The sequence below is a fragment of the Zalophus californianus genome, chromosome 2 (genome assembly GCF_009762305.2).
Source record: "Zalophus californianus isolate mZalCal1 chromosome 2, mZalCal1.pri.v2, whole genome shotgun sequence".
NCBI classification, from domain to species: domain Eukaryota; kingdom Metazoa; phylum Chordata; class Mammalia; order Carnivora; family Otariidae; genus Zalophus; species Zalophus californianus.
The window spans coordinates 152,345,823-152,373,063 of record NC_045596.1 but is presented as its reverse complement, the minus strand read 5'-3'; the positions used below and the strand labels follow the sequence as shown (position 1 = coordinate 152,373,063).

At 39.3% G+C, this 27,241-nt stretch overlaps 1 protein-coding gene across 3 annotated transcripts in view; it reads right to left on the bottom strand.

Annotated features, from left to right (window-relative positions):
- INTS9 (integrator complex subunit 9) overlaps positions 1–27,241 on the bottom strand; it is a 104,247-nt gene that overhangs the window by 21,918 nt on the left and 55,088 nt on the right. For all 3 annotated transcript variants that reach the window (XM_027598017.1, XM_027598016.1, XM_027598018.1), the window contains 2 exons: positions 15,035–15,155; positions 14,095–14,229 (listed from right to left, as the gene is read on the bottom strand). In XM_027598017.1, the coding sequence (XP_027453818.1) occupies positions 14,095–14,229; positions 15,035–15,155 (256 nt within the window). The remainder of the gene's footprint in view (positions 1–14,094; positions 14,230–15,034; positions 15,156–27,241) is intronic.

Below are 27,241 nucleotides of genomic sequence, written 5' to 3'. Positions count from 1 at the left end.
GAACCAGAAATATAAAGCCTCCCTCCCAGTCCCTTATTAGTCATGGGACCTCAGCTAAGGCTCTGAGCTGGGTTTCTTACAACACGGGCATATTTGTTGACCCATCTTCCTTCACTGATTTCTGAGAGTCTCATGAACTAATATACACAATCTTCTTGTAAACTATGAAGTCCCACCGTGGTGCACTATTATGTGATCCTTAGGATGTCATATTTTTATTTTTACCTGGCACAACTTGAATTTAATTTTGATTATTTTCAGAGCACTTAAAAAAAACCAAAACACTAACTACCCTTTCCAAAGAAATCAGGATTCAAACTGAAAACAAAAATGAAGGCCCATGGATTGAGATGCTGGAGCTATTTTGTAACACATCTTTTCCTCATTGTCATTTCACATACTCACCGGAATGTAAGAAGAAAAAAGCCAGAAACCCAGTTTAGTAAGAGGCCTCATCCCTCCTTTCTCTGTTCCACCTGGATTTTCCAATAAAGAAAATTCCAAACAGTAGCACAGCAAAGGCCCACCACCCGCAATGTTATCTGAATATATGTGCCTTTTCAAGTATATTCCTTTAGCATTTTATATAAACATGGATATAAGGGCTTCGTTATTTTTAAATAACATGATTGCAGTTATATAAGCTGTTTTATAACCCGAGAAACATTTCTTTAACATGAAGGCAGAAAAGCATGGTCGTGACAGCTATACTGAATAGATTCTAATTCCTACTTGCACAGATGTATTATACTAATGCATACAAGAGCTTTTCCTCTGCCTGGGCAGAACTGATCTATCTATATGCACTCCTCTAAAAAATACATATGCATTCATTGTTTCCAGAGAAGGAAGAAGTACAGGACAGTGGTTTATACTAACAGATGTGCAACGAGCCTGGAAATGTTCACTGTGTGCATGTGCCAAACAGAAGAACTGAATGGTGACAAAAGGGATCAAACTTTGTTAGCATATTTAGCTTAAAATGACAACAATTTTGTAAGAACCTTATTAGAACAAGCCAACAATGAGTCACAGGGCTGATGGGGGAATTCAGAGGGTCTAGGAACCCCCTAAATAGTATATACAATTCTGTGTGTGCCTATGTACACTTTCCCATAGATTTGATTGGGTTGTCATATGGGGCCATGACCCCCCAAAGGTTAAGAACTACTGACTGAAATGAAAACATGTAACGGAGAGCAAATGTGGTCCTGAAAACAACATTATCTCTGAACCTCAGCCATCAATGTTGCCTTCCTTTGAAAAATTAATGCCCATAGTAAAAAACAAAAGCAGTACTACAACATGAATACCGTGGAGTTGGAAGTTACAAGAAATACTTCATGATCAGGTCAGACTAGATGTTTGTTATTTTAGCCCTAAACCTGGAGGCACTTGTTGATTTGCAAGGCTACTGTAAAGAATCAGCTTTCAAAGCCTTTTAGTGACACTCTCAGAACCAAGCTGGTACTGCCAACATCTCCATTCCCACCACAAAAGGGCAAATGTGTATATTATTGGTGTCAATGGCAACTCACTGAGTGCTTTGAATGGGAACATTTTGTTCAAACACACACAACAGAAAATTCCATTGTGTCCAAGAATCAAATAAAAATACCTTACACAAAGTTGACAGTCACAATCAAGTTTGTGAAATAAAATTTTGAAAAGCCCTAGGCCCAAGGAAGCTGTGGTCATTGTGTTGGCTCCTCTGCTGGTGAATTTACATTGGACACTTTGCACAGAGTATGAGAAAAAGGATACTCAGTCTCTAGGTCCTAGAAAGTAGCCTATAATCTAGTTGAAGAGAAAACATGTATGTATTATCGAAAAAAAGGATTTTGGGGGCACCTGGGTGGCAGAGTTGGTTGAGCGTCCGACTCTTGGCTTTGGCTCAGGTCTAAGCTCAGGGTCGTGGGATCGAACCCTATGTCAAGCTCCACGCTCAGCATGGAGTCTGCTTATGTTTCTCTCTCCTCCCTCTGCCCCCCCACCCTGGTTCTCTCAAATGAATAAATGTTAAAAACAAAAGAGGTTTATTCAAAAAGCCATAGAAAATATAATGTGAATTTCAAGAGTTTGTACTGGGTCTATAAGGGCCAAGAGGAATGCAGAGTAGAGGGCCCCACCAGACCAGGTGGGGCCACTAATACACGGCTTTCTGGCAGGTGAAGTTTTGCGTCTAGTTTTCTTTCTTTGGCTAAGGAACTTTAAAATATCCTTTGGAACAGCTGCATGACACCCCTTCTTTCCCACAGCAAGATGTCCCTTCTACATATGCCCCGTGGCCTCTAAGACTTTCTATACCAGCACTATTCACACTGCTTTGTAACTGCCTATTTACTTGTGTCCCCCACAGGACTATGGAGCTCCCTGAGGGCAAGGATTTGTATCCCTAATTCCTAGCAAAATGCCTGGCACACAGCAAATAGTAAACAAACATTTGCTGAATAAATGAATGCACAAAAAGAATATGGTCTGGTAGGAAATGTGAGAGCATTCCATACTGGGAAACAGTTCTCTAGAAGTCAGCAAGGTGAGAAACAGCAGGTCGACTTTGGCAGGAAGGCTGGAGAGGGGTGTGCAAAAGGCAGAGAAAGGCAACCTGTAGATGCCAAATGAATTTATTTGGCTGGAATGGAAAGTTTACTTTGGGGCTGAGAAGAGAGATTAGTAAAAATGAGGGAAAGTGTAACGAGGAAAGAACCAAAAAGGTCAGAATCATGAAGACTGACAGAGTGGATAGTAAGGAATCAACAGTATGAAGCAGGTGACAGTTGAGGAGGGGGTGAGACCAAAAAGAGGGACAACACTCAGAAGTCCCCTGTAGCAGCCTGGACATAAACGGGGAAAAAACTGTAATTTTATGGCACTTGAGGAGATGGAAGAGGAAGATCTACACAATATCACAGAAAACTGTTAATAGACAGGTGGGAAAGGGCCAGATGTACTGGACAATGGACAAAGTGAGACCTTAAGATGGCTCCAAATCCTCAAGTCAGAAATGTAGACAAAGGGAAATTTGGGCGCAATGATTTAAAAGAATAAGGAGGCAATAATAAGTCCAGTGTGGGACGGCTGCAGGTGTTTAGGGGATAACAAATGGATTTATTATGAGAATAAAAGATAAAACAAAGATGCGTGACAGATATGGGGATTTGCTAGGTACCTTTATTAAAGTATTTAACAAAAATGTCAGTTTGTTTAGAGTTGAGGAAAGTGGAGTGTGCCTAGGGCCAATGCTGTGGGACTCCATAAGGTAAATGGGGAGAGAAGCAAGTAAACAAGTACATAATGCAGTGCAGAGCTTCCCTGCCTGTAAAAATGAGCAGTTTGGGAAAGATAGCTTTCTGGTGCTTGCACCCTATAATATAACAAAAGATCAAGTAGAGTAAGAAAACAGCAAGACTGCCCCCAGGAGCCGAGACTAAACAGAATTCTAACAAGAGAATGATGAATGATGTCAAATGCAGCTGTGAGATGCTGGGGAAAACAGAAAAGAGTAAATTTGGCTGGAGGCTGATTGCTGTTGGGCTAGAGACGTGAACCAGTTCTCTAGAGGTAAAAGAGGGAAAAAGCCAGGTGCACAAAACTAAGCTGAGCAAAGCAAACAGGAGAAATCTCATCATGGTTACGAGACAGAGAATCCAGTAGTGAGGCAATGAGACAGTCCACTGAAAGCCTTTTTCTGTATTAAAATTCTTCAGGTTTACTTAGAGGCAGAAAAGAAGGAATGAGTGAATGACCCAATGACCTACACTTCTTTGATGAGAGAAAGGAAGACATAAATTTGAGATCATGAAGCACATCGTCTCTAGCTTTCTAAGACCAATTCAAAGGCCGCTCTCCCATGAGATCTCCCCAATCCACCCAGGAAGGGGGGGAAATCCCTCAGCACTTTAGGGGATTTCTAATCTGACAGGATTAACCACCTGCACCCTGAAGAAGAGTCCTGTAGGTCCGCATCTTATTCCCCTATTGTAACTTCTGTAAATGTAAAACCTACCCCTCCTCATTCCCCTTCCAGCCTAGCATATTCCACTGCCCAAAGCAGGGGTTTAAGAGATGCCATGGACTAAGTGACGGAAGGAGTGACTGAACAAATCAATCAATGCATCTAAGTAGCATACGTTATTTTTGAGAGAAGGAAATAGAGTTGACCTCTGAACAACATGGGTGGGGGAGTCCGCATATAACTTCTGACTCTTCCAAAATGTAACTACTAATAGCTTCCTGTGGATGGGAAGCCTTTCTGATAACATAGTCAATTAATACATAGTTTGTATGTTCTATGTATTATAAACTATGTTCTTACAATAAAGCAAGCTAGAGAAAAGAAAACGTTAAGAAAATCATAAGGACAAGAAAATACAGTACTATAAACTTCCATACATAAGTGGACTTGTGCAGTTCAAACATGTGTTGCTTAAGAGTCAACTGTACTCTGCAGAGAAGCTGCCCACAGATAAGAAACAAAACAGCACGTGTGGAAAGTAACAGATAGGAGTCCAGCAAGTTGTCCAGTTTCTCCCTCCTTGCTTCATGGTCTGCTTCCTGAGCCCAATTCTCCAAACTAATCCTGAATCATTTGTAGTTCAACTTTTCCACCACCCCCAAATATAACAGGTTAAACTTTTACTGGTTGGGACTGTGTTGCCAGTGAGGACAAGTGCTTTGTTTCCTCAGGACCGACCCAAGGAGGTGCGACCGAGGCTTTTGGGACTACCTGTGGAGAAAAAAGCTTCTTGTCTGTGTCCACAGGGAGCCACAGGGAGAAAAAAGCTTCTTGTCTGTGGCCTTGACAACTGAGGAGGGAGCTGGATGCTGTGTGGCTTGTCCTGAGGTCTTTCTTTTCTATTAAAAATATTTTTTTGGGGGAGAGGAGCACGCGTGAGCAGGAGCTGGGGGTTGGGGAGGGCGGGGGCAGAAGGGGAGGGAGAGAAAGAATCTCAAGCAGGCTCCAAGCTTAGTGTGGAGCCCGATGCAGGGATTGATCTCATGACCCTGAAATCATGACCTAAGGCAAAATCAAGAGTTGGATGCTTAACCCACTGAACCACTCAGGCGCCCCCAGATGTTTTTCTTAAATACCACTTTGAGGATGTGGTCATGTCCTTTAACCAGGAAGAGCGGGCCCTCCTGGACATACCTCAGGGAAAGTTGTGCAGAGATGTGATGCTATAGAGTATTAATCACCTGGTCTCCATAGATGAAGTGAAGTTCGATCAGCCCAGAGAAGTAAAGTGAAAACATGCTGCCCCCTCTTGAGTGGAAGGGTCAATACTGGACCCGGAACTGGGTCTGATACCTCACAGAAAAAAAGAGTGGATAAATGAAGCCCAGGTGTTCCATGGGAGCCATGTGACCAGGGGTGCACGGGAAGCCTCAACCAGTTGGGTTAAAGTCAGAGTTTTGTGGATGCAGGAAAATGTCTCCTGTATTGATACTACATCCCAGCTCTGCCTTGTGCATAAGGCTGACCATGTGGCTTTAATTCCCCAGTTCCATACGAGAGAAAGACAAACACTCCCAGAAACTTCCCAAGGACTAAACCTGATTGTGAGAGCCTCCTAAGGCCAGGCCTGAAGGGAGAAGCAGCGGCCTATAGATATCTCCCAGGGATATCTAGAAGGAAATTAATTTTACATCAGAAGACTAAGGAATGGCTGAAAATGCTGAACATGTACATCCACATGAAGATTTGGAACAAGTCACATATTTATTACAATAAAATAAATTTAAAAAATCCAAAACCAAAACTATAGAACATCCAGATCAAAGCACTGCATAAATAACAACAAAACATTTGGGGAATTGAGAGGGAAGAGAAAAATACAAAAAAACAAAACAGAGCAAAACAAACAAGCTGACCCAAGAAACTGCCTTAGCTCTAGAAACCTGATTCAAGAGTCCAAATTTAAGATAATTTCTTTAGATTAAGAGAAGAATATACATTTATTACTGCCAAAGTCTTTAAGACCTCAGGAGAACAAAGTAATAGTTCATCCTGAACTCCCACGGGAGAAGGATGAGGAAGGAGAGGCAGAGTGAATGCTGGGAAGTGTGTGCTACAAAGGAGACTTTCACAGGCCAGCTACCAACCTTTTCCAGCCCTGTCAACAAGAAGGAATTTCCATTGTGAACATCACAGGCTTCAGGGAATTGACTGAGTAGAAATTACCAATTTTTTTTTTAAAGATTTTATTTATTTATTTGAGAGAGAGCATGGGGGGTTGCTGCAGAGGGAGAGGGAGAAGCAGACTCCCCACTGAGCAGGGAGCCTGATGTGGGGCTCGATCCCAGAACCCTGGGATCATGACCTGAGCCAAAGACAGACGCTTAACCGACTGAGCCACCCAGGTGCCCCCCACCAATTAATTTTTAAAATTAATTTTATATCTTAAAAAAAATTATTTCCAAGTTCTAACTCAAAAGAGCTTCTCAATCTGAGACATAACAATGGGCTTCTGAGGACTCTATAAACTTAACAGTCTCCAAATAAATGCAAAGTCTTGTGTAGGTGTGCAGATATATATATAGTATATTTTAGTCATTCTTTTTTCCTTTTTTTAGATTTTATTGGTTTAGAGAGAGAGCGCATGAGCAGGGGGAGGAACAAAGGGGGAATGAATCTTAAGCAGACTCTGCACTGAGTGTGGAGCCCAATGCAGGACCCAATTTCATGACCCTGAGATCATGACCTCAGACAAAACCAAGGGTCAGAGGCTTAACTGACTCAGCCACCCCAGGTGACCCTATTTTAATCATTCTTGTCAGATTTTCACCACCAGGCTTTTGGATCCCTGGTCCACAAAATGTTAAGAACCACTGCCCTAAGGCAGAAGTTCCCATCTGGAGCCCTTGCTTTCAAGTCATCTCTCTTCTCATTGTCCCTCATAGCCACCACCCACCTTGCAAACCAGAGAACCACCTGTCTTGGCCTCAAGGCCAGGAGGGCTGAAGCAGTGGGATGGACAACTTCCTGGGTCTCTTTCAACAGTCAGAAGAAGGATGGGAATAAAACCAAAACAATAAACAAACCAAATTTAAACCCACTATCAATAGTAACAACAAAATATCTACCACACAATACAATTTTCTGTATTTCAAATCTCAGCCCTAAATGGGAATCAATGTCCTGTTAGTTTCTAAAACTAACCCAAAATTCTGTAGCTTCCCATGTCCAGGTATATGTAGTCTTGTTCTATTATGCTGGTGATTTCCATAGCTAAAACTCAAGTCCTACCCCTGAAGTGAGGCAGCATAGCTAGGAAGCTTTTGAAATAATGACTATCACGTTGTTTTTTCAACAATCATAATAAATACTATATATATATATATATATATATACACACACACACATATCATATATATATATATAGTGTATATATATATATATATAAAGTAAATAAATATATATAAATAAAGTTGGTGTGCAAATGTAAGTTCACAACCCACAAGCAAATCCATTAATTTGATTCCTAAGGCCAGGAAGGCTTGGGCTCTGATATTAACCAAAAGTGCTCACTAGTTACAGCTAACGCATTTATGGGATCTATCCAACAGCCACCATCTGTTTGGTTCTATTAGTTACTATCTTTCAACTGTGTCCTTTGTCCTCTTTTTGGGCAGAATGCACATCCATTTGGAGTAGATGTTTTTCAGGAAAAAAAATTTTTTTTTAACTTAAAATAATTTAAACGTCTATGAGGAAACAGATACCTTCTTGCATGTCCATATGATGGAATACTAGGCAGATATCAAACGTGTGGAATACTAATGAACTGAGGAGTACTCATTACATAGTTAATGGGAAAAAGCAGAAAAGCAGGCTGCAAAGGGTTATCTCTGGGTATCAGGATTACCACAATTTTTATTGCTTTCTCTGAGATTTTTGTATTTTCCAAAACTACTACAAATGAATCTTCTAATCAGAAATATAAGGAAATAATAATACCTTAAAACAAAACAAAAATTCCACTAGAGTTCCCAACAAGATATAGTCAACACAAGCTGCTGGCCCTCTTGTAGAATCTAAGCTGAGAGAAAGCACAGAAATAAGAGCATCTGACATTTTGAGAAACTAAACCACCATGATGAATTCCTGGGGAAACCATGGGTGCTGGAATGGGAACAAAATGGCAAGCAAGAGCCAAAGAGGGCTGGGCACTGCAGGAAGAATACAGGTTGGCAAGGAACTCTGTCCTTTTCTCTCTCCTCCATACTACCACTGGCAGATTGTGGCAGGCTCCAACGTACTGTGAGGTAGAAAATACCAGAAGAGTGGGATAAGTGTTCAAAATAGGTATAGGCAGACCTACCAGCCCTTCCTTGCTCCCTCATACTATGAGGCTAAATGGTACAAGGCTTAGGCTTAGTGGTAACAAGTAAGGAAGACAAATTCTGGGGGAAAAAAGCAGTGTCTAGAGCAGAGGTACAAAAGGATTTCCCTGAAGGCCAGGTAGTAAGAGCTGACAGGGAAATAAAACACCTACTAAATACAGTAAGCTAAAAACTGACCCTACAAGGAGAATTAATAAACCAGATGGAACAGTAGAATATGCATTAAACAAGTCCACACACAAATAAGTAAAATAAAAATGATTATGTATAAAAAAACATTTGAAAATATTATGTATAAAAATACAGTCATTGCCATAAAGAATTCAACACATAGGTTAAAGAGCAGTATGTATATGCATATGTATTCATTCAAGAATGAATTCATGAGCTGGAAGATCAAGTTGAGGAGTCTTTTCAGGAGGCTTCAAGAAGGAGATGGTGAAAAAAAAAAGAGAGAGAGAGAGAGAGAGATGGAAAACACAGAAGTGTCAATACCTGTATACTAGAAGTTCCATAAGAAGAATAAATAATTTTAACAATTAAGAATCCTTCTGTGTTAAAGGAAATTGGAAGATTTCTCAAAGTATTATAGAAAAAAAATACACATTTAAGATACATCACAGTAAAACTTAAGAATACTGAAGACAAAGTGAAAATTCTAAAAGCAGACCCCATAAAGGAACAAATCTAAAGGAATACAAAGCTCTGGGGCACCTGGGTGGCTTAACCAAAGGAGCCACCCAGGTGCCCCAGGGCTTTGCAGTTCTTCAGTTGCAACAAGGGTACAAGTGGAAAAGGAAGAAATACTTTCCAAACTTTATAGTTTCAAAGTTCTTTTCCTTGAATTTTCTATCTATCCAAGCTATCATTTAAATGTGAGGAAATATTAAAGATATTCCTAGTACTTCAAGGTCTCATAAGGTTTACCATTTTAAGACCCTCTTGGTGAACATTCCTCAAGTACTCCTGGAAAAAGGAAAGTAAATCTAGAAAGGATTATGAGATACATGGGAAGTAAGGTTGAAAAAAAAAAACTCAATACAGTTCACTGTTATCTATAAATAAGCAATATATTCAGTACTCTATGTATATTCTAAATAACCCAGAACTAAAATTCCAGACAGTATGAACATGGTGGGAAGGTGGTGGGGCGGGGGCGGGGAGGAAGAGGAAAAAGATGGCAGAGACAAGAGGAAATGGGGCTCTGGAGGGAAAGAAAAAGATACTGATAAGTTCAGGATACTCAAAGGAAAAATAAACTAAGGAACAACCCAGAAGAATAAAAATCAAATACATTGTGTTCAAACTTATAGAAAGAAATTTAGCTGTCTAAAAGAAGGGAAGAAAGGACAGGGGAAAGAATAAACTAAAAATACCATGAACTAAGGTTGCAAAAATAAGCCCTTGATACAATAATAATTACAGGAAATATAAATAGTTTCATTGGGGCACCTGGGTGGCTCAGTCGGTTGAGCGTCTGCCTTTGGCTCAGGTCATGGGGCCCTGGGATCAAGCCCTGTGTTGGGCTCCCTGCTCAATGGGGAGTCTGTTTCTCCCTCTGCTCTTCCCCCTGCTCGTGCTTGTGCTCTCTCTCTCTCAAATAAATAAATAAAATTTTTAAAAAAGAAAAAAGAATCAGGGGGCCTGGGTGCTCAGGTGGTTGAGTGTCTGACTCTTGGTTTTGGGTCAGGTCATGATCTCGACGCTGTGGGACTGAGTCCACATCAGGTTCCACACTCAGCGGGGAGTCTGCTTGAGAATTCTCTCTTCCCCCACTCATGTGAACGTTCTCTCTAAAATAAGTAAATAAATCTTAAAAAAAAAAATCTCTATGTTGTCTACAAGAGATTCACTAGAAAAGGATACAGAAGGAATGAAAAGGGATGGAAAAGAATACCAGGCAGATATCAAAGGGGGAAAATGTCTCTTGGCTTTTAATGCAGTTTTGATAGAGAAAAAAAGAAATCAGCATCCTGATAAAACATAATGATCATGAACATATATACCTCTGATTATACAGCTTAAAAATATAAGCAGCAATAACCGGTGGAAGTATAGGGAGAAATTTATCAACAAATAACACATCTTTTCAGAAACTGGAAGCTAAGCAAAGATATGAAAGACCAGAATAACATAATAAACTCAAATGAATACATACATATAGAAAATTTTTCATTCAACAGTGAATACAGTCTTTTCCAGCATACACAGAACACTTAAAAAACAGACTGTGTTTCTTTTTTTTTTTCAGACTGTGTTTCAAAATAACACTTCAATGAATTAGTATACTCTTATCCAAATGCAAGAGAGAGAGAGAGAGAAAGAAAGGAAGAAAAAGATAGAAAGAAAGAAATCCAGAAACATTTAAGTATGACTTGAAAAAAGTCTCTCATCTAACCCTAAGTCTAATCATATTGGATGGACTAGAAACAAAGACAAGCACTATACAACAACCTTTGGCTACTTACATTATGAACATATGAATATACGTAGAGATGAATGACAGAGCACTACGTATCAACAATTTAACAGAGTTAAATGATACTGAGAGAAACTGATAGCTTTAAGTACATTTATTGAAAAGCACAGAAGGATGGAAGCAAATGAGATTAAGTATTAAAAGAAAAGCAACAGAGTAAACCCAAAGATGGGAGGAAGGAAATAATAAAGGGCAGAATAGAGAATGAAAATACAACAAAAACAATTAAAAGCAAAAACTTATTCTTTGAAGAAAATCAGTAATGCAGACAGACACACTGACCAATTTATTCCAGGAGCGTATTTTAAAAAGAATAAATTGTGATCAAATAAGACTTATCCCAAGACTACAAGGACAGTTAAATGTAAGAAAAGCTAGTATTATAATTCACTACATTACTGGTCTAAAGGAAAGAAATCATGCGATCATCTCACAGACTCAGAAAAAGCATTTGATAAAGTACAACATCTACATTTGATTTTTAAAAATCAGAAAATTGGGAACAGAGGAGAAACTCCTAACTTGATAGCTAAAAACAAGGAGTAAGCCATCCTATTTAATGAAGAAGCTACCAAAGCATTCCCTTTACAATCTAGTATAGACAAGGCTTCCACTATCATCACTTCTGTCTTCCTGGGACTAGAGTATGTAGCTGTAAGACAGGAAAAAAGAAAGAAAAGATAAAAGGATTGGAAGAAAAGTGACAAAATTGTTACTTCTTTGCAGATAATATTACCATCAATCGATAAATATCAGAATATAAGAATTCAGTATGCTGTTGAATATCAATCAGAAAAATGAATACTGAGACATTCTGCTCAGTAAAAGCTAGCTCTCTCCTTCCATTTGGGATGCTGTATTTTTATGGGCCTCAATTCTCCTCTAACTCTCCATTCTTATTCAAGATCGTTTTTCTTCCTTCCACTTTCTATTGGTAAATGTTCCCCACAGCTCAGTTTTTCCCCTTCAGCTCTTTACATACTTCAAAAAATCTGATGCTCCTCCAATTTGTCTCCAGGCTTGCCTTCACATCCAAGTTCCAGTTCTATATTTTCATCTGTCCCCAGTGTTCACTCAAATTCCTATTCATCATAGCCACTACCCCCTCCTAAAACCAGAACCCCCTCTGCCAACTCCTCCTTGTCAACTGGATTAGTGTCATCATCACCATTCTCAGTATCATCTAAGCATGAAATCTGTATTTTTCCTTCCCTGAAGAGAGAAAGCAATCAATAAGTATTTGTTGACTTAAACACTGCCAATGTTTTCTCTGTCACTCCATTCTTACCACATCAGGCTTAATCCAACTCCCCACTCCCCTCTGCTTATTTAGCTTATTAGATCACTACAGCAGCCTATTCTTCCCAGCTCAGAGGGTTCCACTCAAGTAGGTCAGCGGTTGGCCTTTTCTGTAAAGTTTAACTCCAAAGCAGAACTTTGCTGTTATAGTGTGCAAGCAGCCATACACAATAAGATATTATTTACAGAAACAGGTGGCAAGCCAAATTTGGTCCATGGGCCATAGTCTGCTGACCTATGAAGCTGACTATTAAGTTTTTCCAAACCCAAACTTTTCTTATCCCTGCTAATTCAATATAGAATCTAATTATCTGGGTAAAAGAAAATCTACTTCATTTTTTTTTTCTACATACAACACTGGTTGCCAGCTAGAAATTAAAATGAATTACTTAGGTATGTTGCTCATTACTTTCAAGACCTTATTTTCCCTTTAAATTTACGAACCTTGGAAGAATAATTTACTGGAAATTGCATCAGTAGTAGGGTAAAGGCTTTGATCTAAGCAGGACAAATCGGAAGAGTTGGCAGCCAAGTAATCTTTCTGTCTTTTACGGAAGAATATATCAAGAATGATAGAAGCTGCCAATAAAGTATTTTGATTCAATGAAGCAGATTAAGATGACATTGATGGGCTTTTGATTTCAATAAGCGGGAAAGGCCCCGAATTCTGCTAGCTATAGGAAAAAACAGCAACTTGTCCCCTCTAGACCTTGAGATGAAACCTAATTATAAAAGAAGGTATGAAAAAAGCCAATACAAAGTGGTAGCTCAGAGGCATCTTATTGTTCTAGACCTACAGCAGTCATTTTTTCCCCTTCATATTAAAACAGGATATGGGCTTCCCCAAGTTATCTACGTTTGTACCCATCCAACAGCCAACTATCTAATCTTCTCTGCCCCTCCTTTATAAACATGGAAAGAATCAGGATTTATGAAATGAACAATAATACCTAAAAAGGAATAAAGAATACATTTGTAACAATGGTTATGTACTTAGCTACTTGCCAAATAAGATTGTTAACGAATGACAGACTTAAAATCTTCCAATAGCTTCCCTCTACACATTAAAATAAAATCCAGGGGTGCCTGGGTGGTGCAGTTGGTTGGACATCTGACTCTTGGTTTCGGCTCTGGTCGTGATCTCTGGGTTGTAAGATCAAGCCCTGAGCTCAGGGTTGTGAGATCGAACTCCGTGCTCAGCTTGGAGTCTGCTTGAGATTCTTTCTCCCTCTCCCTCTGCCCCTCCTGCTTGTGCTCTCTCTCTAAAATAAGTAAATCTTTAAAAGTAAAGTAAAATAAAATCCAAATTTCTCATCATGGTCTACAGAGTTCCATGTGACCTGGCTCTGCTTATCTCATGGACACCCCTGCTGACTATACTCAGCATGCTGCAATCACAATGGCACTCTCTGCTCTTCTGAACACGGAATCATGAGTTGGGACTTTGCCTGTGGCTCACCACTGATTTTCTAACACCTAGATCAGTGCTTGATACATAGTAGACCCTCAGTAAAGAAATAACTAACATTTGCTGAGTAAATGAGTGACCATTTCTGTTCTATATCAGGCTATGGTAATTGGAAGTGGTGGAAAATCTCAGAATCCTAGAGATGAACCTAAAGACAGCAGGATCTTACAGAGGAACTTGCAATCCTAAATACTGGGACACGAAAAATCTAACTTTTATGAAGAATATCTACAGAACATAAAGTTTCAGTTAAGCAAGATAAGCTCTAAAGATCTGCTACACAACACTGTACCTATAGTCAAAAATAAGGTATAGTACAAAAATTAAGAGGATGGATCTCATGTTAAGCATTCTTACCATAACAACAAAAATTAAAAAAAATAAAAGGATACATGTAGAAACCAAAATTAGGAAGATTTAAAAACAACTGATGATACTCTGGATATATTATGAATTTGGATTAAATAACCAAAAAACTGAGTTGTTAAAAGAGATTTAGAATTACCTGGGGATGTGTGGTAAGTAAGGAGGATCCGGAAACATATGATACTTTCTCATAATGGGATTGGATAATCCAGTTGGAGCTTCCAAGGGCATAGCCTGAGCTTAGTGGAGTCACCTGGACTGCACCAAAAAGCTCCTAGAAAAGAACCACAGTAAGAATGTGTGATGAGCTTTCAGCAGTACAGTCACACCAGGTAAGTCTTTGTAGGAAAAAACCCCAGAAATATCCTTATCCACTTAAAGAAAATTTAAAGTAAAACAAAGTATAAAATAAAGCAAAAAAAACAAAAACCAAACCAAACCAAAACAAAAAAATGGACACCATATGGTAGACTCAGAAAGCAATCCTACAGTCTTTACTTGCCCCCTCTATGAGTTTCAGCCACATGTACCAGGAACCCAGGCCTGACTCATCAAAAGACAGAGAGAGACAATAGATTACCAGAAAGGCCAAAAAGAAAATTACTTGGGTTTTCTTTTTCTTTTTTTAGGCTAGGCATTAAGCTCTTGGTCATTCTATACCGAGGAGCTCTGGGCACAAGTTAACAAAATGGGAACCCTTACTATCAGGTCAAAGTTCAAAAGTTATACTTGACAAATCGCTTCTTGATCTGTTATATGCTGTTTCCTTTTTCACCTGTCCAAAACCTATAAAGTTGCACCCACTGTTCTGAAGTGAATAGAGTGAGATGTCTTTCTCCTGATCATTACAAGCTGGTCAAGAGAAGGCTAACTAATGCTGGGGAATGTGAGTGTTAGGAAAGAACACCAACAAGAACCTGGAGGATGGAGGATAATGACTGTCTTTCCACCTCATACTAGTACAAGATTCTCAGTGACTGAATGGCTAAAGAAAGGGAACTAACTATAAGATCCTCCCAAAGGGTAACAATATGAATCGAAAGCATTCATGCATCACTTAAAATCATATTAACACTCACAATTTTCTGAGAATACCCCACCAGCTGGATTTTGCTAAGGGCAGAGTTCACCTCTTGCATCGTATAGCATCTTCTCCAGGTTGATACTTCCACTGCGTCCTTGAGTGGAGAAGGCAACAGCCTGTAAATGCATCACAATGCCAACTTTTTATGTTATTGAGGATTCCTTTCAAGTAATTTGTCCATTTCATCTAAGTTGTCCAACTTACTGGCATAGAATTGTTTATAGGATTCCTTTATCATCATTTTTATTTCCGTAAGGTTGGTAGTACTGCCCCTCTTTCATTTCTGATTTTAGTAGTTTGAGTATTCTTTTTTCTTCGTCAATCTAGCTAAAAGGTTTGCTAGTTTTGTTGATCTTAAAAAAAAAACAAAACTTTTCTCTATTCTTTTTCCTTCATGGTGTTTCACTATATTTTTCTGAGTTATTTCCTTAGTGGTTGTTCTAGGGCTTATCATATACATCTTAACACAGAGCATTTCTATACGACATTTCAAATTCTCTTTCCTATTCATGAATGATAAATGAAATACACTTCATTCATGGGCCTGCAAAGCTATAGAAAAGGACTGAGTTAAACACAGTTGAGGCTTGGCATAAAGGAGGAAAATAAAACATAATTTGTGACTTTTCTGATCAGCATCAGGAGTATCCCTTAAAACAAGAAAACAAAACTCTGTTATTAGAAAAACACTGTGTCATTTGCTCTAACAGAATCAGGAATAGACCTGGGAGAGTGACTTCCCTGAGCTTCTCTGTTTAAATAGGTCAAGGAACTTCTGGTCAACTGAAAAGTGTGCATTAGCTCTGCTCTCTCTCCTGAAATACCACTGAACATAGTAAAGGGCTTCACACGCACACACCCCTTCAAGACAAAGAGAATGAAAGAAGAAACAGCATTTTAGAAAGTGGAAAGTAAAAACACAAATAACTGACTTAGCAGACACAGGAAAATTTAATTCAAATTAATTTATGCTGCAGAACCCATAAAAAGCTCAGCAATTTGAAACAATAGGCATGTCTGGAAGTCAGGTTGAAGGTGAGCCTAAAAACAAGGGGATTTTCTAGAAAAAAAAAATACTGATAAGAAATAGAACCTTCCAGTTCTCTTCACCTATTCCAGAGAGCTCAGCAAACTGTTGCTAGAGGTGATTCTCTGGAGAAATTAAAAATGAAAGTCTAGACTAGGGGAAACCATCAACAACTAACAGCAGCTTCGTTAATAAGCAGAAGTTTATATACCAGAGTAACAATTTTCTTCTCTTCATATGGCTCCCAGAACACTATCAGTCAGGCTTATATCCTCCAGGGTAGGTGACCGAAAGAAACTTCTCTGAAAAATTTGATCAGCACCAAAGAAAAAAATCAACTAAAAGATACTGACACTGGAGGTTTCATGATAAACTGGCTCAACCAGATTACTTTATGGTAAAGTCTAGAATTCAACAAGACTTAAACTCATGGCACACAGACTTTCTAATCAGTTTTTTACTGTCCAACTCCTAAACCTGGGCCAATAACCAAGGATCACTGTATACTTGAGGGAAGTCTCTAAAATGATAAAGGCCAAAACAAATGGAGGGAGGAGGAGAAGAAATAAATTAGTCTGGTAGAACAGAACTTTAAAAAATACTACCATTACTATCCTTAGAGAGATAAATAAGAGAGACTAAGAAATGATAAGTGACTTCTATTAAAAAAAAGAGGAGCATTAAGAGAATAAAAAAGCTCTTGGGCATAAAAATATGACAGCACACAGACAATGAAAGCATGCCAACAAAACCTATCAAAATTTCAAAATAAGTTAAAAACATAAAAAAAAAATCATACAAGACACAAAAGAGTCACATAAAAATCAGAAGAGCTTCAAAACAAGGTGATAGAACTTAATAAAGAATTAGAAATTTCAAAAATCTTTTCAGAAATGAAGGCTAATAGAAATGTAAGAGTGGATAAACACACAACAGCCAATGCCATAAGAACAACACAGGAAGTAAAGATTAAATGCTAAAAAGAAATGAAGAGATAAAAAGAATTTGAAAGAAAGTGGCTGATAATGAAGACAGGCATGGACGAAGCAACATACAGAGAACAGCAGTCCCTAACAGAAATCCAAGCAAGGGAACAGAACAAATACTAAAAACTCTAATTGCTAAAATAAAAAGAGGCTTGAAATTACATACTGAAGGGACATACTGCATACCTGAGAACACTGACCCAGAAGAAGTAACACCAAATATATTCTGGGAAAACATTTACACTATAAATAAACTTTTGGGCAGCTAGGCAAAAAGACTGAATGACTTACAAGGGAAAAAATATGATACCAGAGTTTCAACAGCAATGCTGTTTTACTCAAAGACAGTAAAATATTTAAGACATTCAAAGAAAGAAAATGCAAGCCAAAGATTATACAATTAACAAAACTAACTTTCAAGCACAGATAAACAATTATTAACTTGCAAGAACTCAGGGAATATTGTTCTCATGATCCCATCCTGAGACATCTTCTGAAGAATGAGCTTCAGATAACCTAAATGACTACAGACATCAGCTGGTAGTGAGCATTAAACATATAGTTATATAGAAGTAAGACCAAATGAAGATTAAAAGAGAGAAAGGTAGTATGTAATGGCTGTATGTTGATAATAAAAATGTAATAGAAGCATAAAAAAAAAGGGAAGGAAAACACATATGCTCTTTCCTCCAAATGATGACTTAGAAACGACGACCAGTCCAGGAGTAATGAGCATTGTTAGCAACCAGAATGGGAGCTTAAAGTTCCATTTCCCACTAAAAGAATACAGAGTTTTTTAGAGAAGTGGGTGATCCCAGATTTAGGGTAGGGAATGTACAAGAGGAGTCTTAAACATCCTGTGAAAGTACATAGCAAGGAAACAAAGGGTACAAAGGTCACAAAAGGACACAGTGGACAGCATGAAGAGGCTCACTGTCTGAAGCTGGGATAATCTGAGCTGCAAAAAAGGTAGTATTGCAATGAGTCGAAATCCATGATATATGTGTCAGAGTGGGTGGTAATTAGACTGGGACACAGAGAGGGGCTTTTGAGTCACTGGAAATACTCTATTTTAGACCTGGTAGCAGTTATAAGGATGGCTGCTTTATAACAATTTATTAACTATATATTGTGTTTTTTTGTTTTATATTACAATAAAAAAGTTAATTTAAAAAATAAAAAATGTATGCCAAAATAAGGAGTTATGACAGCAGAAATGAAAAACTCATGGATAGGTTGGGAGGTAAAGAGAATTTCTCAGGCAAAAGAGCAAACAAAAACGAAGAGATGGAAGAGGACAGAAAAAAATATGAGTCCAGTCCAGGAGGTCAAACATCTAAGTAGTGAGAGCTCCAGAAAGTGGGAACACAAAACATGAGGGAGAAAATTTTAAAAATAAACAGAAAATTTTTTTTTTGCCAAAACTGAAGTTCTTGATTTTTTTAGACTGGGGGTCAGCAAACACGTTTTGTAAAAACCCACAGACGTTTCAAGCTCTGTAGACCACAGTGTGTCACCTCATTCAACTTAGCTGTGTAATGCCATAGACAATATGTAAATGCACGAGTGTGGCTATGTGCCAATAAAACTTTACTTATAACAACTGTGGCAGGCCAGATTTGGCCCATTAAACAGGGGCTTGGCCACAGTTGGAACCTCTGTTCTAGATGGTAAGGACCCACTAAGTACGCAGCACATGAGTGAAAACTGTCCTTTATTAAGACACAGCCTCATGAATTTAAGGAATAAGAGGATTCTTAAAGTTTCCACAGAGGAATAAGTGGGATACATACCAAAGATCTAGACTCAGAATAGTACTGGACTTTTCAACGGCATTTCTGGAAGCTAGAGAAAATTGTGTTAAATCCGGAGTTCTATCCATTGGAGGGTGAGGGTAGAACAAAGGCATTTTAGACATGCAGGGTCTCAGAAAATTGACCTCCTGTGCACTCTTCCTCAGGATATGCCTGGCAAAATGAAGGAACGAAGAAGATAAAGACCCAGGAAATAGAGGTTCCAACAGAAGATGGAGGTAAAGATATCTTCAGGATAATGGTGAAGGAAATCTTAAACTGAGAGCCAAGCAGCCAGCCCAAGAGCAGCTGGGATCAGACTGGGGAAAGAGAGAAGGCTCTGGGAGAGGATTTCCAAGAAGATAAAATCGTTACAACACCCACTGAGTTTGAACATACTGAGGAGAGACCTGTACAAATGGCGGAGAGGTTGGGGATAAATTAGTAAGAAGTACATAGGAAACTAAGCAAATAAGCAAACAAAATCATCATCAACTCGAGGGAAAACAAAAAGTTGTGCAAGAAAAAAAAAATAATCCTAACAATGTTATGTGGCCAGTGAGTTGCATTTATACTTTCAAAATCATGGAAAACACCGAACAGAGGTTTAGCTAACCTAGCATATAGATCATGTTGCTCCAGTTCTCTTCATCTTTGTTTCTCCAGCAACAAGGTACTAATAATTCTCCTCTTTACCTTCTGCATAAACAGACACATGAAGATTTTATTTCACTTATCTGTCCTATGTACACTGGATTGCTTTAGGTTTTACAATATTTATTCAATAAATATTTAGCCCTATGGCCATAGCATTGAAGTCCTGTAAGGGATATAACAGGAACAACATAAAGGCCTCTGTTCATAAGGAGCTTAAGTCTAGAAAATTTTTACAATGGTACAAGGCAATAAAGAGATGTCAAAAGCCATGAGTCATCCCTGCCTGCAAACTTGCCCTCCCTCACCGAAGAGTCTAAATGATATATTAAAAATGCAAATCTCAACACAAACACACACCTCCTCCCCTCCTTCACTTTAATGGCTTTCCATTAAATTCAGGATAAAATCCAAGGCTCTTAGCATGACTTTATAAGGCCCTTCTTTATCTGGGTCCTGCTTCAGCCTTTGTTCTATGTACTGAGCTATAAACAGCTCTCTCGGTGCCAGGCTCCCTTGAGCCTGTAACGTACCCCATTGTCTTCTTCAGATTTCGTGTGGACAACACTTACTCCTTTAAAATCTAGACCACTTGTCACTTTTTCTCAGGGCTCGTGACAGCGGACAAGGCCAGGTGCACATCCTACGTGATCTTTGGGAACCTGGCCTGACTGTGTATCAGAGACAGGGAAGTGGCACAGAAGGCCCCCCTGGATGTCTACCGGTGCGGGCTGCTGATTCCGCTTCTCTTCTCCTTCCACATTCCTGCTGACTCTCTGCCAACGGCTTGGAGGAATGAGAGGTTTCTCTCCAAGGCACAGGATGGAAAAAAACAGGATTTACAGACTTGTCTGCATAAAAATTCCAGTGTTAGCTCTTCACCTTTGAGCTCAGTTTACTCATTTGTGAAATAGGGAGAGCAGCACCTTTCTTTTAGAGTTGTTCTGTGAGAGGTAAATGACAAAATGTACCTGAGTGTCTGACACAGAACAGATGCTGAATAATGATGGTCTCTAACAGCCCCCCATCCTCCAGATGCAGCCACCACAGCTCCAGGAATATATGTAGTTTCCCACAATACCAGGGTACATAAACTTCAACCCAGGGTGAATTACTTCAGTGAGCAGCAATGACTCTGAACTTGAGTGGCCCAAGCACTGCTCTACACGGTCTCAAGGAAAAACCTAAGCTACTCTCCTTCTTTAGCTCCTCCTTTAAATTCCTCAGGATCAGGGAGCCCCATGGCTTGGGCCCCCTAGAGATGACCCTCATTAAAAATAAAGACTTCTTATTTTGGGCAGAAGGGTTTCTTAACTTTATGCCAGAGCTGGAAGGCTATGATGGGAGTGGCCTGAGAGGGTGGGGAGGAAGGAAGAAAAGTAACACTTGCAGCCCAACCACATCTTTCACCCGAGCTGAATTTGTCTTATGCTGTCCTCAGCTTTGCCAAGCTGCTACAACGGAGTCACCTCTGTTAGAGGTTGAGCAAAAAGTCATACGCAAAGCTAGATTAGACTCTCTTCCCTTCCCTCTTCCTTTCCCTTCTTCCTTTTTCTTTTCTTTCCTTCCTTCCTTCCCTCCCTCTTTTTCTTTTCTTTCTCTCTCCCTTTTTCTTTTAAAATTCTTGATTTAAATTTAATTTAGTTAACATATAGTGTATTATTAGTTCCAGGGGTAGAATTTAGTGATTTATCAGTAGCATATAAGACCCAGTGCTCATTATATCAAATGCCCTCCTTTAATGCCCATCACCCGATTACCCCTTCCCCACCCACCTCCCCTCTAGCACCCCTGTTTGTTTCACAGAATTCAGCATCTCTTATGGTTTCCCTCCCTATTTTCATTTTATTTTATTTTTCCCTTCCTTTCCCCATGTTCATCTGTTTTGTTTCTTAAATTCCACATATGAGTGAAATCATACATTTGTCTTTCTCTGACTGGATTATTTTGCTTAGCATAATACCCTCTAGTTCCACCCACATCATTGCAAATGGCAAGATTTTATTCTTTTTGATGGCTGAGTAATATTCCATTGTATATATTAGACCCACTTTCTTTACTATGCTCCTTCTTCCCATCCCTTGACAACCAGTACTTCCATTACCCAAACAACACCTGGGCTTTACTTTCTTCCCTTGATGGCCCTTCCCAGCATACTCTCCCCTCCCTTGCCCATCTAGGAAAATGTCCTACAAAAATTAAACAGATTAAAATCTGGAGCAGTCTTTCTCAAAGGAGGCATTTGGCTAATGTTTCCACTCTCTGTTAGAGATTAAACAATCATATATTCAACCTCCAGAATAAGCCAGCAAATGCTCTGAGCCCTTGGTAAGGGAAAAAGGGAAGACCGAAGATGTGAAATGTTTACTACTTCAGCCTTCAACAGTCCAGAACCTACTTCTAGAGAAATTACTGGAGTGTTTCAGGTAGGGAAACAATTTCCTTAAGCCAAACAAAGGACTTGTGAAGAATTCAGATATATTTCAACTTGGATCTTTTCTCATCTTCCCTTCAGGGTAAATGGCATAGAAATAATAAATTTATGTTCTGGAGAAACTAAAGAAATCATCTGTTTTTAGAGAAACATTCATGATGATTTTTAACGACCAGTTTAGTGTGAAGCATTGTTGGAGAGAACAGCCTTGTTATATGCAAATCATATCACTCACATAGTAATATCTTTTCGCATTTTTGTATCCTCAGCACTGAGCGGTGCCCAACACAAAAGACACTCAAAAGACAAAACATCTGTTCATTTATTGCCCCAGGAAAAGTAGAAACCAGTGAGCCAATTATTATCAAGTTCTGTCTGCAGTGCACCAGTAAATCTGGCTAGAGGTGAACCTTACGACAGTGTATGAGGAGGTGAAAACTTTCGGGGAGGAACCCTCCAGTGAGCCAGAAGAGGAAGGCTGTGCAGGTCCCAATGACTCTGGTCTCGAATCTGACCAACTCAGTGTAGGGTTTTGTGACTGGCAGCTCCAGACATGGCTCTGAAGGATCCCCGCCTTTTGTATTCACCCCTTGGTGTGGTGCACTCCCCCTGAGCGGGGGCTGAACCTAGGGGTTTGCTACTAGTGAAGAGAATATGACAAAAGTGAAGGGATGTCACTTCCAAGATTAGCTTACTAAAGACTGTGACTTCCATCTTGCCCATATTCTCTCTCTTGCCCTCTTGCTCACTCTGATGAAACTGCTGTGAGGTGCTCTGTGGAGAGGTCCACACACAAGGGCCTAATGCAGGCTTCAGTCCATCACCCCTGTGACTGAATCCTTCTGAGGGGAGCCGGAGATAGCTGCAGCCCATGTAGGAGACCCAGAATAGAAAATCCAGTGTTTTTTTTTTTAATAAATTACACTTTTCTGGGCCATGTTCTAGTAGAGAAGCCATGTTTCAATACCTTAACTAAGTTTGGGCTTTCCTGAGGTCTCCTCAATGACATTTTTATAAACTCTAATTGTAGAACTTCTGCAGAAGGGTGTTCTTCGTATCCAATTTAACTCTGATTTTTGCTTATTTTCACTGCAATATTGAGCAATTCACTTAACCTTTTCTTCTCCCCATATTTCTAAACTGAGGGTAAAATACTTCCTTCAAAGACTGTTGTGAGGACTACAGCAAATGAGTAATTATATGTGTGTATATATGTTATTATTATATATATGATAATCAGTGCTTTATGAAATTTGGCTTTTTAAAAAAGATTATTTTAGAGAGAGAGAGCATGAGTGGGGGAAAGGGCAGAAAGAGAGCGAGAGAAGCAGACTCCCCGCTGAGCACAGAGCCCAACACAGGGCTGGAACCCGGGACCCTGAGATCATGACCTGAGCTGAAATCAAGAGTCGCCACTTATCCAACTGAGCCATCCAGGCGCCCCTGAAATTTAGTTTTTTAATGAAATTCAGTGATTTTAACATTCCCCCTAACCTTTATGCTTAAATTCTTTGGGTATCTTATTCTGGTAACTTATACTGACTACACTACTTTCAGATTTAAAACTAATTATTTGTCATTTCTCTATTTGGAAATATCCAGAGGTTTCATTTTTCATATAGGTTTGGTGCCAAAATTTTCACAATTTTGGTGAATTTCCTCTCAGCTAGAGAAAAGATTTAAACTAGGAATTTGTCAAATATACTGTTGGTTTTTCAAAAGACCAAAGTTTCAATATTCTTTTGTACAATGTTGATTTCCAATTCTTTTTTTTTTTTTAAAGATTTTATTTATTTATTTGACAGAGAGACACAGCGAAGAGAGGGAACACAAGTAGAGGGAGTGGGAGAGGGAGAAGCAGGTTTCCTGCCGAGAAGGGAGCCCGATGTGGGGCTCAATCCCAGGACCCTGGGATCATGACCTGAGCCGAAGGCAGACGCTTAACGACTGAGCCATCCAGGCGCCCCTTGATTTCCAATTCTTTTCTCTCCTTCCTGGAGTGCACTGGCTGATTTTAACCAATCCAGTCACCTCTCAATCATCATCTCATGTTGCCATGTTTTTGCCCATACCCTTCCCTTATCTTAGAATCCCCTTTGAAACCCTACTTAATCTGCCAAGCCCAGGCTAAGTCTCGCCACTTAGTACATAATCTTTGCTTGACAAACTCCCTGGGGACTATGTCTTAAACTTTTTTGGGCCTTTTCCTGCAAACCTATCATGATGCCAGGCACTTGGCAGTTAACAAATAAGTCGTCTGAATTCCAAACTTATACCCACAAATTCCTTTTGTTAACACCCTTTTCTTACTCCTTTGAGATATTTAGTCAGTTTGTCACTCTTTCCTTCTATCTCCTAACGTTCTGTCTAACCTAGCCTTCCCTAAAATTCTGCTTATGCTTACTTGGGGCCATAATTATAGAGAGGCATTTATAGAGCCATTTGAAGCCATTAAGACTATTGGCTGAATCAGGGTAAGTTGGACAAGGAAACCCAGTGGAAACTAGTTCTAATTTTTCTGGCTTTCTAATTTATCAAAGTCAAGTTCTCAGAGTCTAAATGTTTAATAAGTACTTTCTAAAAGATTTCACTGCTTTGTTTTTTCTTATCACACTTGAGTGCTTAATCAACTTTCCCCCAGTGCTCTGACATCATGCCAGAGCTCTGCTGTCTCTTCTTCCATCCTACCAACATCCAACAAGCAGCAAAGACCATGTGCTTATGTTAAAAAGTAAGACTTTTTAAGTCCACAGGGACCACTTAAAAAGCTTACAGATAAAACATTGGCTGGGTTTTTCCTAAGTGTGTGATGAATGAAGGAATCTGCAAAATGAATATAAGAGCAGAATACAAAGAACATAAGAAGCAGAAGTCTTTTTCCCCTCATTACAGCAAAGTGTGCTTATTAATATACATGCGGATGGGGTGGAGTGGAAACATGTTAGCAGGGTGATGACCTTTATGGAGTTTACCAAAGTGAAGCCTGATAATCAAGCATTTCTCAATATTAACTTGAAACTATATAATCCCTGATTTTTGTTTAAGATCAATTTATCTCTAAAAAGGACAAAGGCAATTGCTTAGGCTACCAAAGCACAACAGAAACAATTCTCCAGAGTACCTAAACTACCTCTGCTTTGATTCTATTCTTATCACAAAAACTCCCTCTTATCTATAACTTCATCTCTTAAGTGAACTTGCTGACCAGACCAGAGCGTCCTAGATAGATGAACCTTTTTAGTTCTGGAGCCAGGCAGATGTCTCAGTATAAAGTAATTAAATGGGATTTTTGTTTGTCAGTCAATATCCTGGGAGTTTAGTTAGCCCGAATCAGTCCCTCAGAGGCTAATCAACTCTGAGTGAAATGAAATGATTAAGTTTCTGGAACTGCAAAGCTCAAGGAGAAGCAGCGATGACCTAATCAAAGTACTGCCACTCTATGAATGCTGGCTGACGGAGCCTCTCTCCCTTGGACATCTTTAAAAACTGTAACCTAAGTGAACTCAGAGATACTTGAATTCAATTCCCTTGTTTTACAAAAAAGGAGATTGAGTCCCAGCGTCTGGATGACAGTGCTAACAGGAGAGCAACAGTGGGATTAGAAAAATGGTTTTCCTTCTCTTATACTACCTTGCTTTCTTCAGGAAAGATGGCGTCTAAAGACAAATTAGGCTGTGGAAGGCAGATGTGTGATTACTGAAAGGGTGTTATGTGAACCAAGTATATGGGAAAAGGATGCTGGTGTTTATAGAGCACCTACTGTATGCCTGGCACTGTTTTATGGACTCTCATGCTGATTTAGTCTTCACAGCAACCCTGCAAAGTTGCTAATATGATTCTTATTTTATAAATGAGGAAACAGAGCCTAGAAGAAATAAACTGCTACAGCTACTAAGAAGCAGATATGAAATTTAAACACTGGTCCATTTGATCTCCAAGCCCATAGTTTTAATTTCTTTTTATTTTTTGAATATTTTATTTATTTATTTGACAGAGAGAGAGAGAGAGAGAGAGAGAGACAGCTAGAGCAGGAACACAAGCAGGGGAAGTGGGAGAGGGAGAAGCAGGCTTCCTGCTGAGCAGGGAGCCTGATGTGGGGCTTGATTCCAGGACCCGGTGATCATGACCTGAGCTGAAGGTAGACGCTTAACGACTGAGCCACCCAGGTGCCCTAAGCCCATAGCTTTAATTTTTTCCCTACCATATAGTTAGACCTGATAAATTCCTCTATAAATACCCGTGGAGCATCACAGCGAGGAACTTCAAGTATGTCTTCTTTCATGTCTTCTATAAGGTATGAACCCACATTTTAAGCTCTGACTACTGAAAACTGCCATAACATTTCAGCCAGGAATATATCGGTGCACAATTCCTTAATGCTTGCAAGAGGGTTATGACAATATCCTGTAATGATTTATCCTTAATTACAACTACAGATTTCTAGTCTTATACAGAAAAATCCTACCTGCTGGTTTAGTTTCTTAAGTGGAATATTACACTTTAAATTTTCCTATTACAAACCCTAAACTTTAATGTGGGTATGAGAAAGTCAGAGACTCAAAAATTACATTGCAAAGGGAGTCTCCTTTTCCTACCCTTCAAAATCTCTTTTTCAAGAAGAGTAAACTGCAGCATCAAAATGAGGAAGAAAGATGGCTAACTTCTAAATAAATTTCAAGGAGCAGTGTCAACCGAGGCAGGGAGTCAGACAGCTGCCAAAAAGCAAGAGTAATAGCTTCTTTTGGTATACATACTAATACTAAATCAAATGCTAACTCAAACTAACTTCAAATGATTTAAGAGAATTTGTCAGGTCCTTTTGACCAGTGAGTCTGAAAGATTTTAATTTATTATTTTCTTTAGTTCGTGGTCTTATTAAATAACTTAAGCTACTAAAATGCATCAATTCTAGGCACTTAACCAAGAGACAGCCTGTGTAAAGTTTAAGTCAAAAACCGGGGGCTTGAGTCTCCAGTCCAACTCAAGAGGTGTTTTGCTTGGATCATACAGGATTTTATTTTAACGTGCGAGCCAACATTTTAAAAAGATGGGGGAAAAAATCACATTTAAAACATCCAGATTTTGAGTTTCTCTCAAAAAAAGAAAAAAGAGATTTGGCAGCAATGGGCTCACGTTTCCATATGGCCATAATCTGCTGAAGCTGTGTGTCAACTGCCCCTTTAGACGGGTGTGGTCGCTGGCCCACAGTTACCTACAGTCCACCTCACTCCTGTATTTACCTTCCCCATCCCCGGAGACATCGGAGTTTGTGATCCCTACCTGAGACCCCTCTTGACAAGGTGAGTAT